The 15,498-nt window shown below is 31.3% G+C and overlaps 1 protein-coding gene across 3 annotated transcripts; it reads left to right on the top strand.

Moving 5' to 3' along the window:
- Window positions 1-105: 105 nt before the first annotated feature.
- Window positions 106-15,389, top strand: LOC148608464 (tRNA (uracil-5-)-methyltransferase homolog A-like). 3 transcript variants are annotated; one of them, XM_088546744.1, is made up of 20 exons: window positions 106-192; window positions 3,318-3,562; window positions 3,919-4,007; window positions 4,785-4,860; window positions 5,441-5,495; window positions 5,864-5,930; window positions 6,319-6,373; window positions 7,180-7,274; window positions 7,721-7,769; window positions 8,270-8,333; window positions 8,660-8,766; window positions 9,312-9,458; window positions 10,301-10,404; window positions 11,066-11,114; window positions 11,258-11,318; window positions 12,114-12,235; window positions 12,541-12,616; window positions 12,968-13,084; window positions 13,905-14,001; window positions 15,187-15,389. In XM_088546744.1, exons 2-20 carry the CDS (start codon window positions 3,332-3,334, stop codon window positions 15,356-15,358), a joined length of 1,833 nt encoding a protein of 610 aa, XP_088402870.1. In that variant the 5' UTR covers window positions 106-192; window positions 3,318-3,331; the 3' UTR covers window positions 15,359-15,389. The 3 variants fall into 3 exon arrangements, with proteins under 3 accessions (XP_088402870.1, XP_088402869.1, XP_088402868.1); XM_088546742.1 differs by lacking the exon at window positions 106-192 and adding an exon at window positions 1,442-1,573; XM_088546743.1 differs by lacking the exon at window positions 13,905-14,001 and having other exon boundaries at window positions 110-192.
- Window positions 15,390-15,498: the final 109 nt, after the last annotated feature.

Here is a 15,498-nt window from a genome sequence, read left to right on the forward strand (position 1 = left end):
TAATAATCAACTATGGTAGAAAATCAGTTTGAACATCATTAGTAATGTCTGCTTATTAGGGTCCAACTTCGGGAAAACGAGTATTTATCATAGGTTGAAAATGGGGTAATATAGTTTTGGGACGGGTTGACAGCATTTACGGCGTTCCGTTGTCTTCCCATTCCCCATCCGTAAAACTCCCAAAAGGAAAAGGTGCTTTTTTCTTTTCTTTTTCTTTCTTGAAAAGTGAATTGAAATTTTAGATAACAGTGGTCGATTTAAGAATGAGAAAGTCAGTGGCCCATAGTATTTGTTGATTTCCAAAGTTGCCAGCCCTTTGAATATTCGACAATTTCAAACTACTGCCACTAGTGACACTACTGACGTACTGACAGTACTGGTCAGATAGTAGATAAATCTCGCTGTTTTCAAGACAGAAGTAATTCTCGCCAATCTGTTTACCGAAATGTTATTCCTCAAAGAAAGTCGTATGATTTTATACAGCAGAGTATCAACAATCTGTTTGATATTTTGTTTCATTAAATTTTGGCATGACATTGTTTGAATGTTTCACAGGAGAGGAATGATATTACTTGCTGGCAAGAAGGATTTCATGTCAATCTTTCCCCTAGTTGATTTGTCCTAAGTTGATCTGTCCCCAAGTGGATCTGTCCCAGTTTTAAAAGTTGATCCGTCCCCAATCATTTACTCAAAGTGTTATGCAATAGAAAGTTATACAATCAAAATATTAAATATATATATTGAATATATGAATTATCTTATCCTTTTCTATGTTTTTTCTTAAATTTCACAATTCAAAAATGAATAGATTATAATTCATAAAATATTATTATGAGTTCAGTTTACAGTAATTACATATATTGTGTGATTATTACATTACAAAATTAAAAGTAATTAGTCAATTTAAGTAATTTTTTTTTAAGTGTTATTGTTTTCTATTGACTTGTTTTTAATCGACATTTTTGTGAACGTATACATGTACTAATGAAACAGCCTGCAAAGCATGTCTTTATTTCTGAATAAATATACCGAACTTTACAGTTTCTCCAATTAAGATACCTATCTTGAAAGTTTGATGATTGTAATCATAAATAAAATTGGCTGTAAAGAACCAGTTTTGGTATAAGACACTAAATTTATGTCCACATAAATTTATGCAATAAAATTGTTAGAGGGGGCGGATCAACTTGGGGACGTATTGACTGGGGACAGAACGACTTGGGCATGGATAAAAATATGGGACAGATCGACCTGCTACCGCAAGAACTTCTCCTTGACCAGTACATTCTTAAACTTAAAGGTGGTGACAACAGCAAAATAAGAATCTCAAAAGAGATGAATCAGGACACACATATCAAAAACATCACCGCAAAAGCGTATAAGATCATAGGGTTTTTGAGAAGAAACCAAAAAAATAAAATTATTGAATCAAAAAGTTTGGCTTACTAATCACTGGTAAGATCTAACCTGGAATACTGTTCAAGTGTATGGTCTCTTCACTTGGGTAAACTCATGGTTTTCATTTTGTTGGAAGAAAGATCACAACTGAAATTGGAGTAAAAAATACCATCAGGTACACACACTTAGCACTAAAACAAATAATGAAAATGTGATTATAGTTGAGGTGTAATGATTTCACTCTACTATGATCTGATACATTTCAAGATTTTTGGCTGACGATCAAGTATCACAATTTAACAGACATGTTTCATTTACATTTCAACAGAGTATGAAAAAAATGGCACATAGTGATATCCATAGGAATTGACTAGCCTTTACCTATTACACTTTTAGCAAATCTGAAGTGTTCAAAACAGCAGATACATCGGTTTGTGGTTGAGAAACAAAATTTTTAAGCAGTCACTACTTCGTTTTTGACCGGGTTAAGCTAAATGAAGAATCGTATCTGAATCATAAAAACGGCCCTAGTATTGATATCTGGATCGTAACTGAAAAGATTGTGATGTACCGGTGGATTGTTACCCCCTAAATTATAGCCAGTGGTTATCATTGTTTAAAATGAACACACAGTCAACTAAAAACAAGAAAGAACAAGTTCAATGCAGAGCAGCAAGATTTGTCACCTACAAATACCACAACACAGCAAATTATTGAACATGCTAATTATCATCTGCTTTGAGATCAAATGAGAAATAATACTAGTCACAATGACATACAAAATAACTCGTAATTTGAATGCAGTGTACCCAAAACTCTACCTTACTCCCCAACCATCTCAAAATACACGTTACACAAACCCATCTCAATACCTACTAATTGCTGCCAGAACCAATTACTACAAATAGAGCTTCCATTATCTCTTACATACATAAATGCTGTGTCACAGGATCAGTTTAAACAACTGATCCAGGGTCAGAACACCAAAATCTTTTAGGTAACTTTCTTGTATATATTTGTAAATGTACACTGGTCCCAACTGCCCTCTAGAAAATTTTGAGTTTTAAAATGCAAAATCCTTCAATCTGAACTCTTCTAAAGTGGAAATCAATGCAGTTTTAAAGTCCAATTTCTTCACAGCAAATCCATTAAGCTAGAGTTGTCATAATGGGAGATTCGTTTTCTGATTTTATCAACCACTTAGAGGAATTAAGAGGATTAGTTAATTAATAGTGTTGGTCAAGAAACAAATCGTCTCACTTGTTTACTGGGTGGGGGGGTGCCATTGAATAGTTTTCTGACACACAGTAACTCCTCATGGGGACTTCTGCTACATGATAAAGTCCACAGGTGTCAGTCACCAAAGTGATGATAAAATTGAATTATTATGAATATACATGTTTATCTATTAGCTTGAATACATGTTAATATGTATGGTATAGTAAGTCAACTATTAGAATGTTAGTGATGCATTAGAATCTTTACAAACATCTTTCAAGTTGAAAAAAATCTCAAGATTCGGTTCTTCAAAATTCATAAACCTGGAATCCAAATCTCTTGCATGTGATCTTAACCCTTATATACAAAATGCACAACATTTTTGTAATGATAATTTTTTCTTGAAAGTGAAATGATTTGGGTAATTCTAAAAATGATACAATTTATTAAATGACACTTAATAGAAGTAAATGTATAGAAATACTTTCAGTTCAAATGATTTAATAATACAATCTTTGGAGAATGACTTTTATTTACTTTGTTGCCCCATGCATGAATGACCATCAGATATTTCTCCTGAAAATCCTGATAACCTGGACTGATAGAAAAGTATTGAATTGTACATGTAATCACTATAGATAACAAAACTCATTATAAAACTCTTTTCTGGTACGTGTATTTTAATATAAACTCTTTTGTAGTCTTAAAAAATAAAATGGAATTGGATGAAGGAACAGGAGATGCACAAACAGACAATCTCAATAGTTCTTCGAAACCTGCTGAAATATCAGAGGGAATAAAGGTTGATGATAATGTGGACACAGAGAAGAACAAAGCTGATGGAGGGAAAGAAGATGGTGATCCATATCAATATACTAAGAGACAAGAGTTTACTTCAGAAATTTTTAAAGTTGAAATTTCTAATTTACCAAGATTTGGATTCAAGGTATGTTTATAGAGGATTAGTAACTTCAGTTGTCTTTTGAGAACATTCCTTAATTGTTGGAATGGTGTGAATAAGTTATGTAAGATATTTCATGAGCACAGTTGTTTCAAGTGCTGAAAAAAATCATATGCAGCTAAAAAAATGTTTACAGATAAAAAACATTATTGTGGAAACTGTCAGCTGGTTATGAAAGCTGTAATTTGTGTCAATTTTGAAGAAAGTGTGAGAGTAAATGTTAGTTAACAAGTTAAAAATAAGAAAAAGTATAAAAAGTAATAAATTTGTTTCACAAACCTGTAGATGATATACCAGTATTTATAATTTATCATGTTTACTTAATTACAATCTATCTTCAGCAATTGAAGAAGAGATTAAGTGGTATGGGGGTTAATCCAGTCAAAGTCAAAGCTGTTGGACATGACAAGTTTGCTTTTGCTACATTCAGGTAGGTAAAGGAGAGCAAGTTATTTACACACATAAGTATTTAGTTTGTAGAAATTAGCGAGGGTAATACCTTTTATACTCTGCCATTTTAGGAAGAAGGGTATTAAGTGATACCCTCCAAAAAGGTACTTGTCTGTTCATCTGTTTCCCCTGACAGTTTAGTTACAAAAAATATACTGAAGAAACTTTTTCAATCATTTTATTGTTACTGAGTGTCATAAAATACAGATCAAGTTTGAATTTCTGTTTGTTCAGATAAGTTGTGGCTACTATAAGTTGTTTCAACCTCCCCACCCAGTTTTTTGCATTGTTGAAGGGGTATCATTTTAATGTCAAATTAGATGCCCATTTTTTTACTTAATATTTATAATGAAGCTTGGTTATTTTTAGAGGGAGAATCCAAGGAATCTCATTTTACCTATGCCAGTGTATGCTGTCATTTGTTCAGCTTTTAAATTTTGGTGGGTGAAATGTAAATTTGTGATTGTGATTACTTTCAATAACAAACATCATAGTCAGAACTATGAAATATAAAATGAGTTTTTTTCTATTCTAAACGACTGGTATTAAATGGAAGCAAGCATACTTGCAAACTTTTGAAAGTCTTCATGGGTTTTTTAGGAGTAATCATTTTATGTAGTCACAACATTTTGCATAAATTTTTACAGAATCTACTGTTAGTGTTATTCACAGTAATACCAGTTTGTTTATGTTGTTCATGGTTACACCAGTTTTTTAAGTTGTTTAAAGCTGCAAGTATCATAAAAAATTGTTTTAGGAGTGAGGAAGAAAGGGAAGATGCAATACAAAAAATAAATGGACATGTATGGAAGTGTGGGCCATTATCAGCAAAGGTACATATATGGGCACTCTGTTTAATATGTACATGTATACTGTGAGTGTGAACATTTTGTGGTGCTAAATTTGGTGATCATAAGTCTTATAAAATACAATTCACCTGAAGAACCAATTATTTGTATGGAATAATAAGAATGGACATAGTGTATATTTCTGGATCTTTTTTTTTTACCTTTAACTTAGTAAAAATCATACATATCAACACACACAATCACAATGCCACAATCACACAACAATTAATCACAACAGCAAATTTTTCCTATCACTAGTTCATATCACATCGTCCCATGATGTGATATTGCAAAATATCTACCCATCCAAGAAGTAGATAAATTGACCAAATCATAGAGGAAAAAAATAAACAAAGTACTTACATACAGATGAATTTCTAAGAAATGTATGTAATGTTTATGATATACAGTGCAGAATAGGAATGTGTGGAAAGTGTCCAAAAATATAAAAATCTTAACAAAATGTCACAAAAGCAAACCCAGAAAGGTCTTTCATTACATGTGACAACTAATCAGACCTCAAATGAATACATTGAATATGTGACATAGTCCTTGTTTATTATAGAAAGCTAGTGCTACTGCAGATCCTTTGTGGAAGAAAAGGAAAGCACAAGGAGCAGGTTTGTATGGAAATATGTTTACTGGCTCAGGGGAGCAAAGCCTTGGTCATGTTTGACCTTTGAATTGCTCAATTTTCAAAAGTCAAGAATTACAGTTCAATTTAATCAAATGAATAGATAGAAGAAATGGATTAAGTTTAATAACGCACATACTTCAGCACTATGAACTTAAAGCAGATTATTTTTAGCAGTTACCGGTATTACTCTTGATAGTTAGCATTCGATTGAATGTGATTGGTCCCTATATTGTGGGCACACAGACTTGCCTTCTAATTCTTCATCATTGATTCATTATTTATTTTCAAAACATCAATATTTTAACTTGATGATCTGGGAGAATAATTTTAAATAAATTTATATCATTGAAGGTGATCCAAGGGAAGGAGATGAAAAGAAACCGAAGTTTAATGATGATGGGCTGACTCCTGATGAAAGGTATGATTTATTTTTAATCTACATGTACATTCATATAATGCATTTTAGTAATAAATTAATGTTTCAGGGCTATGCATTCAAGCTAAAATGTGAACAGACTATGACTCCCCTTTTAATTAATACTTAATTGAATACAGTGTAATTTATACCCTCACCCAAAAATTTGAGTCACCTCCATCAGTCTGTCTAATTCTGTTCTTCAAAAAACTCAGCTCAAATTGGACATATTGATTTTGATTTTGGTATGTTACTTTATATAGACAGGACCTACATTGTTAGTTATTTTGCAATTTCATGTTTTTTAAAGTCTTGTAAAACAGAAACATATTATGAGCTAAAAAGTTGTCCCTTAAGAGAAAATAACAAATATGTTGTTATGTATTTATAGATTGAAGAATGCTGTTACACCGTTATGGAAAATTCCTTATGAAGAACAGCTAAAGGTAATTGCAGCTTAACATACAGTTAAGATACATATATATTCAGGGTCATCAATTTCTTATTTGTCAAAATTATGTATTTAGTGCATTCTTGAATTAGTGAATTTTTTAGACCTTCACAGTATTGTATTGAAATTTAAAGTTTGTTGGAAATTTGAATTAGTGGTTTGACTTATTAATTAAAACCATGAAAATTGGTATTCCCGGAAAAGTATATCTTAAACAGTAGTTTATTGTTTTAACTATGTCAAGTCTTACTAAAAATGGTGAAAGGACATATGTTCACTCATAATCTTTGCATTGAGATCTTTTTGATTTTTGTTTAGTAAGTTATAATCAGGATAAGTTGACAAATTCTTGGAAAATAGGAGCATCAAAACATAAAGGATATTAATTTAAAGTGAATTACTGATATATGATAATGAGTGCCAAAGAACACCAAGAATTAATAAGTGTTGTACCATGTTTCATCTCTCAAGTATTCTCAGCAAGAATAAAAGTTTAGTTTTTCACAATAACCAATTGATCATTCCCTTGATTATATAGATTTTTTTCAATAATTTATTGTAATTTTCAAATAAATTTTACTTTTCGTGATGGGGGATTGATAATCAAAACTGTCAATGTTGTCAAATAGAGTTAAGAACACAAGAGAAAAGTGTTGTGACGTTTGGCGGGAGACAGTCCTAATATGATGATACAGAATTTAAAAATCCATACAAAAATATAGAAATAAACATGCACATGATACATTAGTAATTATTGTAGAATATTTGAAATTTTGACAATCTCTATTTTCCTAATTTCAGAAAAAGTTTGAAGAACTTGAGAAGACCTTACAGTTGTTGGCTAACTTAATTGAGAAAAATAATATGGACTTCAAACCATGGATAAAAGAACAGAGGTACTGCACATATTTGTTTCATTTACAGGGGTTAATGTTGAAAAGTCAAAGACTTTTAAAGAATAAAATGTAAGATTTTGACGATCTTGATTATGAGTTTTATTACTTGTTTTTTTCTGTCATTGGGTATTAAACAGAGTCATTGTAAAATAAAAGTGGAAAAATATTAAAGTGCTTCGTATTCAAGCAAAAATAACCATATTTTTGTAAAGCTATCAACAGGGTCTAATCAGTGATAAGGATAAGTTTTAGTTAATTCTATGTGAAAGATAACAATATTGACATTATATTACCAAAATTTTCTGCCTATCAAAGACAAATGAGAGAGGTGAACACAAACAAGGAGAAGTTTTTGCTCATTTCACCCTCTAGATTAGGTCCTGCTATTGTGGAATGTTTATTGCTTCAAGTATTTACATTACACCATAATGATTGGTTTTCTTCAGAGATCAGTACAATGGTAAATGCTGTGAATTATTACCAATCAAACCATCTGTAAGTATACTGTTGTAGGATAGATGGAAATGTATCTTCTTTTGTTATTCATCTTAGACAATAAATGTTACAGTAAATTGTTGTAGAAACAGAATTGAAGTCTAATTATATGAAACAACAATGTGACTTAAGGCTTTGTACATAGAATTTTGTACTCAATTAACTTTTGACTTTCTTGATAATACACTGTTATTTTGTTATATTGTTGATGTCTTGACCAACGAGAACATGAGAGACTTCCTATAAGACATGTTGTGTGACTGTGTTGAAAGTTCAAACAAGCATCTCCTAACTCCATACTACTACCAGTCATGTTTCAGAGCATATATATATATAAAGGACATTGGTGACACTCAATCCCTATTTAATATAATTTATATTTTTATCTCTTTGAAAGGAGTAAAAGCCACAGTCATATTAGAAGAATATTGCTTGTTCAGATGAAATAAATTATATGCAAGTAAATTACTTTTGTTCAAATGAGTTTGGTTTTCTTACAGCCTGTAACTGGAGGCTATAGAAACAAGTGTGAATTTACAATTGGCAAAGACATAAATGGCCAAGGTAAGAATTACTAGATTATATTAATATTAATTAAAAATTCTTGCAGTTTGCTTTTTTCACATAAACCAGTGAAAAACTTTGACCAATTCCTATCCCTTGGTATGATTTATTTTGATATTTCTAGTATCTGTAGCATTATCTATTGAACTCTGTTAGAAATAAATTAGAACATGACAATATCCTAGTTCTTATTGCTTTCTCAGTGTTTGTTAGTTTTTTCCTCGTCTTACTTTAGAACTCAATTTAAAATTTGGGTCTATTGAACAATTAGATATAGGTATGTAGATTAAGATAATATACTTATGATCTCTCCATACTGTTACTAGATAACACAGTTGGTATGAGGTATGGTTTGTACAAGGATGGGACCAGTACAGTTGGGGAACCAGAGTGTTTGATTATCATGCCTGATAACATGAAAACAGTTGTCAAGGTAACTGAGTCAGTGATTGTATTTCTAAAAATATGATTGAAAACTTTGACCATGTTAACTAAATGTATAAACAAAGAGAAATGCATGATGTAAAATGGGATATTTACAAAACATAGGTTCTCAAGCAATATTGTTCACATGAAATTCATGTAAAATTCACTTCACTTGAACTTCATGTGAAAGGCTTCATTCACCTGAATTTCATGTGAAAGGCTACTTTCACCTGAATTTCATTTTTCAAATATTATTTTCTAAATTCAAGTGAAAATAACAGGAAATTTATTCGAAAATTTTGTCAAGTTATTTTGTCTGTGTTGTATAATTTATTGAATAGCAAAATACTGTTGCATGAGATACCTGTAGATTTATAATGTAGGATAATTTATAGGTATTTGTAATACATGTATCAATCAATATAACAGAGATAGAAACGGTCATTCTTACTACTTGATGATAAATTTAGAGATCTGTCTATTTTCTACATCAATGTAAATACATAACATTTTGATTTTTTGTAAAACTGATATAATTTTTTACATTTCTAGCATTTTCAAGAATTTATCAGAAGTAGTGACTTAACATCTTACAATCCAGAGACACATCTAGGTCATTGGAGATTACTAACAGTCAGAACTTGTCAGAGTGGTGAACTATTGTTAACTGTAGACTTCCACCCTCAAACAATGGATGAGGTCTGTATTGGTGAACTATTGTTTATTGAACACATCCATCCTCTGTCTGCTTCAGTGGAGGGTGAAGGGGATTGGCACCCCCTTTTTTTTATAAGTTGTCATTTTTATGTGTAAAATTGACAAAATATGGCAAATAATGTCCTAGCATCCCCCTTTTTACTGAGGAACCCTGGCTAGTGCTCCTCCTTTTCAAAGTGTCTGGATCCACCCCTGATCCTCAGGCAATGAATAAGGTCAGTTGTGGAAAACACATGAATAAACTAGAACCTGTCTCTATCTGATATATTCGAAGTACTTTGGTATCATTTTCCATTCATTTTGAACCTTTATAATCTGAAAACATGCTGAAACAGTTAGCTCAGTCCAAAGGAGATCCAGTTTAGAAACGTTTCACCTTCTACATGTCTTTCATTTGACACAAAGGAGTTCTTAACATCCTTGACAGTAAGTGACTTACTGTCAAGTATATTTAGAACTCATTGCTAATAGTCAAGTTTCTTTCTTTTGGGACTTACGGATGATTTAGTTTTATCCCTTAAAGCAGAATTTTATGTGAAACTTGCATCTGCATTTATATGTATGAGAAACTGTTAAAAAATTATGATATTTTATATTACATGTTACATACAACAGAATTACTTTTATTCAACAGGATGAATATTGAAAAAATAAACCTTTTAAAAGCTGATTTATACTAATGCATCAAAATGTAGGTCATCTAGTTTGATTAATTATCTATTTTTTACAGGCCTAATTTCTGACAGATTACATTGATATGCTGATTAATGACTAATGAATTGGAATAGTTTGAATTGTCGTTTTGTTTCATTGGTTTATTTTAGGATGCAATAGCAGAACTTAAATCCAGACTGAAGGATTATTTTACAGAGGGTGCTGGTAAAGATTGTAATGTTAGTTGTCTGTACTGGAGGACCTATAGCAGTGTGTAAGTATACACCATTACAAAACTTGTATGAATCTGTAGAATATCTTTTTGTATGGCATATGTGAAATGACTTCTTTACTGTAAATTTAGTCTATTTGCAGAAATATCCTTGTAAGATTTTAATATTTTAATAGAGTTGTGACTTAGATTTTTGTGAATTTAACATGATTTATTGGGAGAGCTCTCTGCAAACTACATGGAAGCATACCAGACTATACTTGTTATATATATAAGATGGTGTACAAAACAAATAAATGAAAAGTTGGAATACTTTGAAAAAAAAAAGATCTTTGTATCATGAGTCAAAACATTTTACCAAAAAATATTAAATATCTTATAGCATTTTTGAGTCATGTAATGGCGGGTTGAGGTATGGATGGTAGTAAACAGTTACATCGACCAATTGATGGCCAAATATAAACACAAATATAGGCTAAAAAAAACCAAAATTCTGGTAATTGAAACTTAATATAATTAGTGGAAATTTTGTATTTCTTATATTTCTAAACTTAGCTTAGTAGTCAAATATTTACAGTTTGGGATTCACATCTTTGAGAAATAGGTCGGTTCTGTTGATGTTTTTTATACCTCATCTTTAATGTGGGACTATATATAATGATCAGGATTATTGTATTTTGCTGTTCTCTTACTATGATTACAGACAGACAGGCACTACAGAAGCTGCATATGAACACATTAATGGAAAAGAGGTAAATTTTGTTATATATCAATAAAATTGATAAAGTTGTGAATTTAAGAAAATTTAATTTTTTTTCACTTTACAAACATTTTCAAGTAGATAATTCAATTAGAAATGATGTTGTTTGTATGTTTATTTCCTGTTTTTTTTCAGCATTTGGAAGAGAAGTTGTTTGATCTCAAGTTTAGAGTATCTCCTGATGCTTTCTTTCAAGGTAAATACTTATTATACTTGGATTAAACATATTTTCTTTTTCAAATTTCCTCTGATCAAGGCACATTAGTACAAATAGTTCCCAAGAGTTTAAGACAAAAATAGAGTTTAATATTTGTATATCATGACTATTTAAGTTTGAATTCTAATTATCTTCAAAAACTTTCTAAAACTATTATCTTTCATTACTATTTCCAGGAAGACAGGTGGTCATAACCTGAACATCAAGATGATATATTTAGCCTTTATCAAAAAAAGTTATTATCGCAAAAGTTTCAGTAGAATACAGAAGTAATAAAGTAACTTAGTAAAATAATCAAATCATGTTAATGTTGTTTTGTGAAGGGAGATAACTTGTATTTGATGCACTTGTCATGCACAAATCTCACTTCATCACTTCCACAAATGGCCATCCCTTTATGTATTAATAAAATAATTATTTATTCATTGTAAGTGCATAACCTATGTAAATTTTCAAAAGTTACCGAAATAAAGTGGAGATTGTTTACCATAAATCTTATAAATTATAGTCATTTATTTCATACATGTAGGTGCATGAATATTGTTTATGTGGAATATTTCTCTGACAGTGTTGTCAGTTGTTAGAAAAAGTAATTTTTCCAATGTGTGGAAAGTTTTTATGGTCATTTTATTAAGCTTTACAGTGAGTTGTATGGTGACATTTGGAAATGCTTATTTCATCATGTAGAATAATGGAAATGTTAGAAGAGACTGCTCACAGTAACTATTAATAAGGGCTTACTTGCTAAATAAAACCAAAAGATTTATTTTGCAGTTAACACTCTTGGTGCCGAAGTTCTTTACAGCCAAGTGGCAGAATGGTGCAATGTTTCTCCAGAGACTACAGTATTAGATATATGTTGTGGTACAGGGACTATTGGGATTTCAATGGCTAATGTAAATATATGGTGGTATTTGTGCTGAATGACTGATTTTTCAAGCTATGGACAGTAGGATATAGAGTTACAAGCTGTATCACAGGATTCTAAAGAACTAGGAAATTTTTTTTTATGATAAGTGTAATTTCATTTTAAGTGGTATTTAACTATGAATATAAAAATGGAGATGGAATATATGATATGCTAATTTGTGTCTTGCTTGATGTTTATGTAAACTACATGTATATTGTATTGCTCACCAGAAAATATTTTGAAAATCTGTTGTTATGCTGATAAAAATTGACAGGTCAACATTTTTTACAGAAAGTAGATCAAGTGATTGGAGTAGAACTTTGTGAGCAGGCTGTAGAAAATGCTAAAAAGAATGCCAGAGTGAATGGTAGGGATTTTTGTTTTATCAGAGAATTAAAAGAAAAAGAGGATATTAGTTCTATATTTACATGTGCAAATTACTTACTTGTTATTGTAACCCCTTTAACACCATGGTTAAGGGCCTGTAGCACATGAACCATATAAAAATAGTAGATGTGCTATGATTGCCAATGAGAAAGTCATCGACCAAAAGCCTTACAACGAACAATTAAACAGTTAATGATAAAAAACAATTCTCAAATTCTTGAGTATAATGATTTCTAATTTGTCAACTTTTAACCTTTAACATGCACACTTTAATTCATTTGTTTTCACTGGTGTCTTTGATTTTGTAATGTTGTCTGTTATTCTATTGTAGGTATATATAACTGTAGGTACTACTGTGGTAAAGCAGAGGATCTAATGGCCAATATAATGAAGTCATTGAAAACTAAAGATGTAGTGGCTGTCTTAGATCCACCAAGAGCAGGGATACGTATGTATAGTTTCAAATGTAGAAATAGTATAATTATTACTGTTTTAACCTTGTTCGTGTTCTTGTGTGTCTGTGTTTCTGTGTTTCTGTGTGTTTGTGTTTCGTAATACTTATTTTTGTCACAGTTTTCTCATCAACTTCTCATCACACCAGCTTGAAATTTTAACACATTCTTTCTGTCAGTGTGCCATATGGTGAGATCTTTTTTTGAAAAATTAGACAACAACTTCCTGTTTACTGAGTTCGTTGTTTATTTTTCATATATTGTAATGGAAAGCAGGGGTATCATTAGTGAGCCATCGCTCAAAGATTTCTTGTTTACTATTTATTCAACTCTTCTGTCAATATCACCAAAAGTCTTGAGTGTAAAATCAGTTTTGAGCTGATGTGATTCAGGCTTAATCTTAAAGGAGCTGAGCTATTTGTAATCAAATAACATTTTATTTTATCAATAATGCATGGCTATGTTACCTCACTGACACCTTGACCAACAGGAATATGCAAGACTTCTTATAAAATATGCCATGCATCTGCATTAAAAGTTCAAACAATCATTCCTTACTACATAGTCCATTCGGACAGAATGATTTTGAGCCATTCATGTTTCAGAGTACCTACATAGATAGGATGTTGCTGATGCTCTAGATCCACCCATATAACCTTGTTGCACTACTTTGTATAATTCTTTCATATGTAACAATTTTTTTTTTTGGAAATCATCCACATATCAGTAAATGCATGTATTTAATCGTTACTATCAGAATTTGTGCTGTGTATCGTAAAGATTAGAATAATTAACATATTTGTTACTGTTCTGTAGATCCTAAGGTTATCAATGCTATCAGGATGTGTCCAGTACTGACCAAGCTTGTGTATGTGTCCTGTAATCCTAGAGCTGCTATAAATAACTTCCTGGAGTAGGTATTGTGAAATAGTAAAGATACTTTCCAAATTTTTTGTTAGTTTTCTACTCTGTCAGTACTTTTAGAGAATTTGATGAAGTTTTTGCCAGAAATGTACCACCTGCCTTGTGGTGTGAGGGTCCTCATCATTTGTTAAAGACAAATTTGTGACCTTGAGCTGACATTTTCATCCTGGTTTGGTTGTTGTCTTTTTGACATGTTCACCATACCCAGTCTTGTTATATTCTAATGCTAAATGTGTAAATCCTATATAGCAGTAACTGTAAGGATAGAACTTCTTGTCATCCATATCTCATAACATTTTTCTCTCTTGAAAATTTATGAACTTGAAGGTGACAGGTGGGAGGGCTGGATGCTGCGGTTAAAATATTTATCAGGGAGGTAACTGGGAAGTCTGGATAAAACAAAAGCAGAAGAAAAAAATCACATTTAAAATAGAGATAACTTAATTGTTTGTGAGCTAAACCAAATATGATATAATGCTCACAATTCAAAAATCCAAGGAACAAAAATGAGAAACAGACAGTTAATTAGGCACTTAAAAGTAACGAAGAGTACCTATAATTATAGGCATGATATCGGGAAACTGAGGTAAACTTCATGTCATGTGACGTAATATAGAGTTATTGCTTGAATATTGGTGAATATTGGCTCGAGTAAATATTATATTGCATTAGTTTCGAGTGAAATATGATACTCTGTAAGGTCCAATAATCTTTTTACTATAAAGTAGTACATTTTTTTAGTATTCCTGAAGAATTCCATGTATTTTTAGCTGAGATGTGATTTTTACATATTGTTTTATTATTGCAGTAGGTTCAGTATAGTGATATGTGCAATATTACTTTAGTTTTCCTTTGACAGTGTATATTTTCAAAGAATATGTATAAAAATGTTAATTTCATTTTATTTATGCAAAAGTTATATAAAAGTCTTGTGAAAATTGGTTGGTTTATATAGTAATCACATGTTAATTGGTTGCCATTGCAATGCTGTATTTTCCTTTGATGTTGCTGGAAGTTTGTGAAACAGGAAGGAGGTCTAATATTGGTTTAGATAGTATGTCAAAGACCTACTGTTGAACCCTGTGTGCACTGTTTGTAGCAGTTTTCCAATGGGAGATTTTTATGACTTAACATATTTGCTCTTAAGTTTGAATCTGTTTTTTTTTCATTACAGTTTGACCAGAAGAACATCAAAGAAGAAGAAAGGGGATCCTTATAAGCCTGTTAAGGCCATTCCAGTTGATCTGTTCCCTCATACTAAGCATTGTGAGATGGTCATCCTGTTTGAACGTGAATTGCCGGCCAAATCTCAGCCAGAACATGTGGACTCTGATGACAGTTCATAATTATCATTTTAATAAAATGTATCAAGAACGATATCTGTTCATGTTTCTACCCACACCATTAATGATGTATGTGTCCTGTTGCTGCGTAACTTCATCAGTGAGGTCGGAGATATTCAGCACAACATAGTATACTTTGGTAT

This window comes from Perna viridis, chromosome 9 (assembly GCF_037379345.1).
Source record: "Perna viridis isolate PV_CMFRI_1.1 ecotype Kerala chromosome 9, ASM3737934v1, whole genome shotgun sequence".
Classification (NCBI taxonomy): Eukaryota; Metazoa; Mollusca; class Bivalvia; order Mytilida; family Mytilidae; genus Perna; species Perna viridis.

Coding starts and splice junctions, on each gene's coding strand:
- LOC148608464 (XM_088546744.1), top strand. CDS start 3,332: ATGGAATTGGATGAAGGAACAGGAGATGCACAAACAGACAATCTCAAT. Junction 5,931..6,318: donor GGGCTGACTCCTGATGAAAG/GTATGATTTATT, acceptor ATGTATTTATAG/ATTGAAGAATGCTGTTACAC. Junction 6,374..7,179: donor CTTATGAAGAACAGCTAAAG/GTAATTGCAGCT, acceptor TCCTAATTTCAG/AAAAAGTTTGAAGAACTTGA.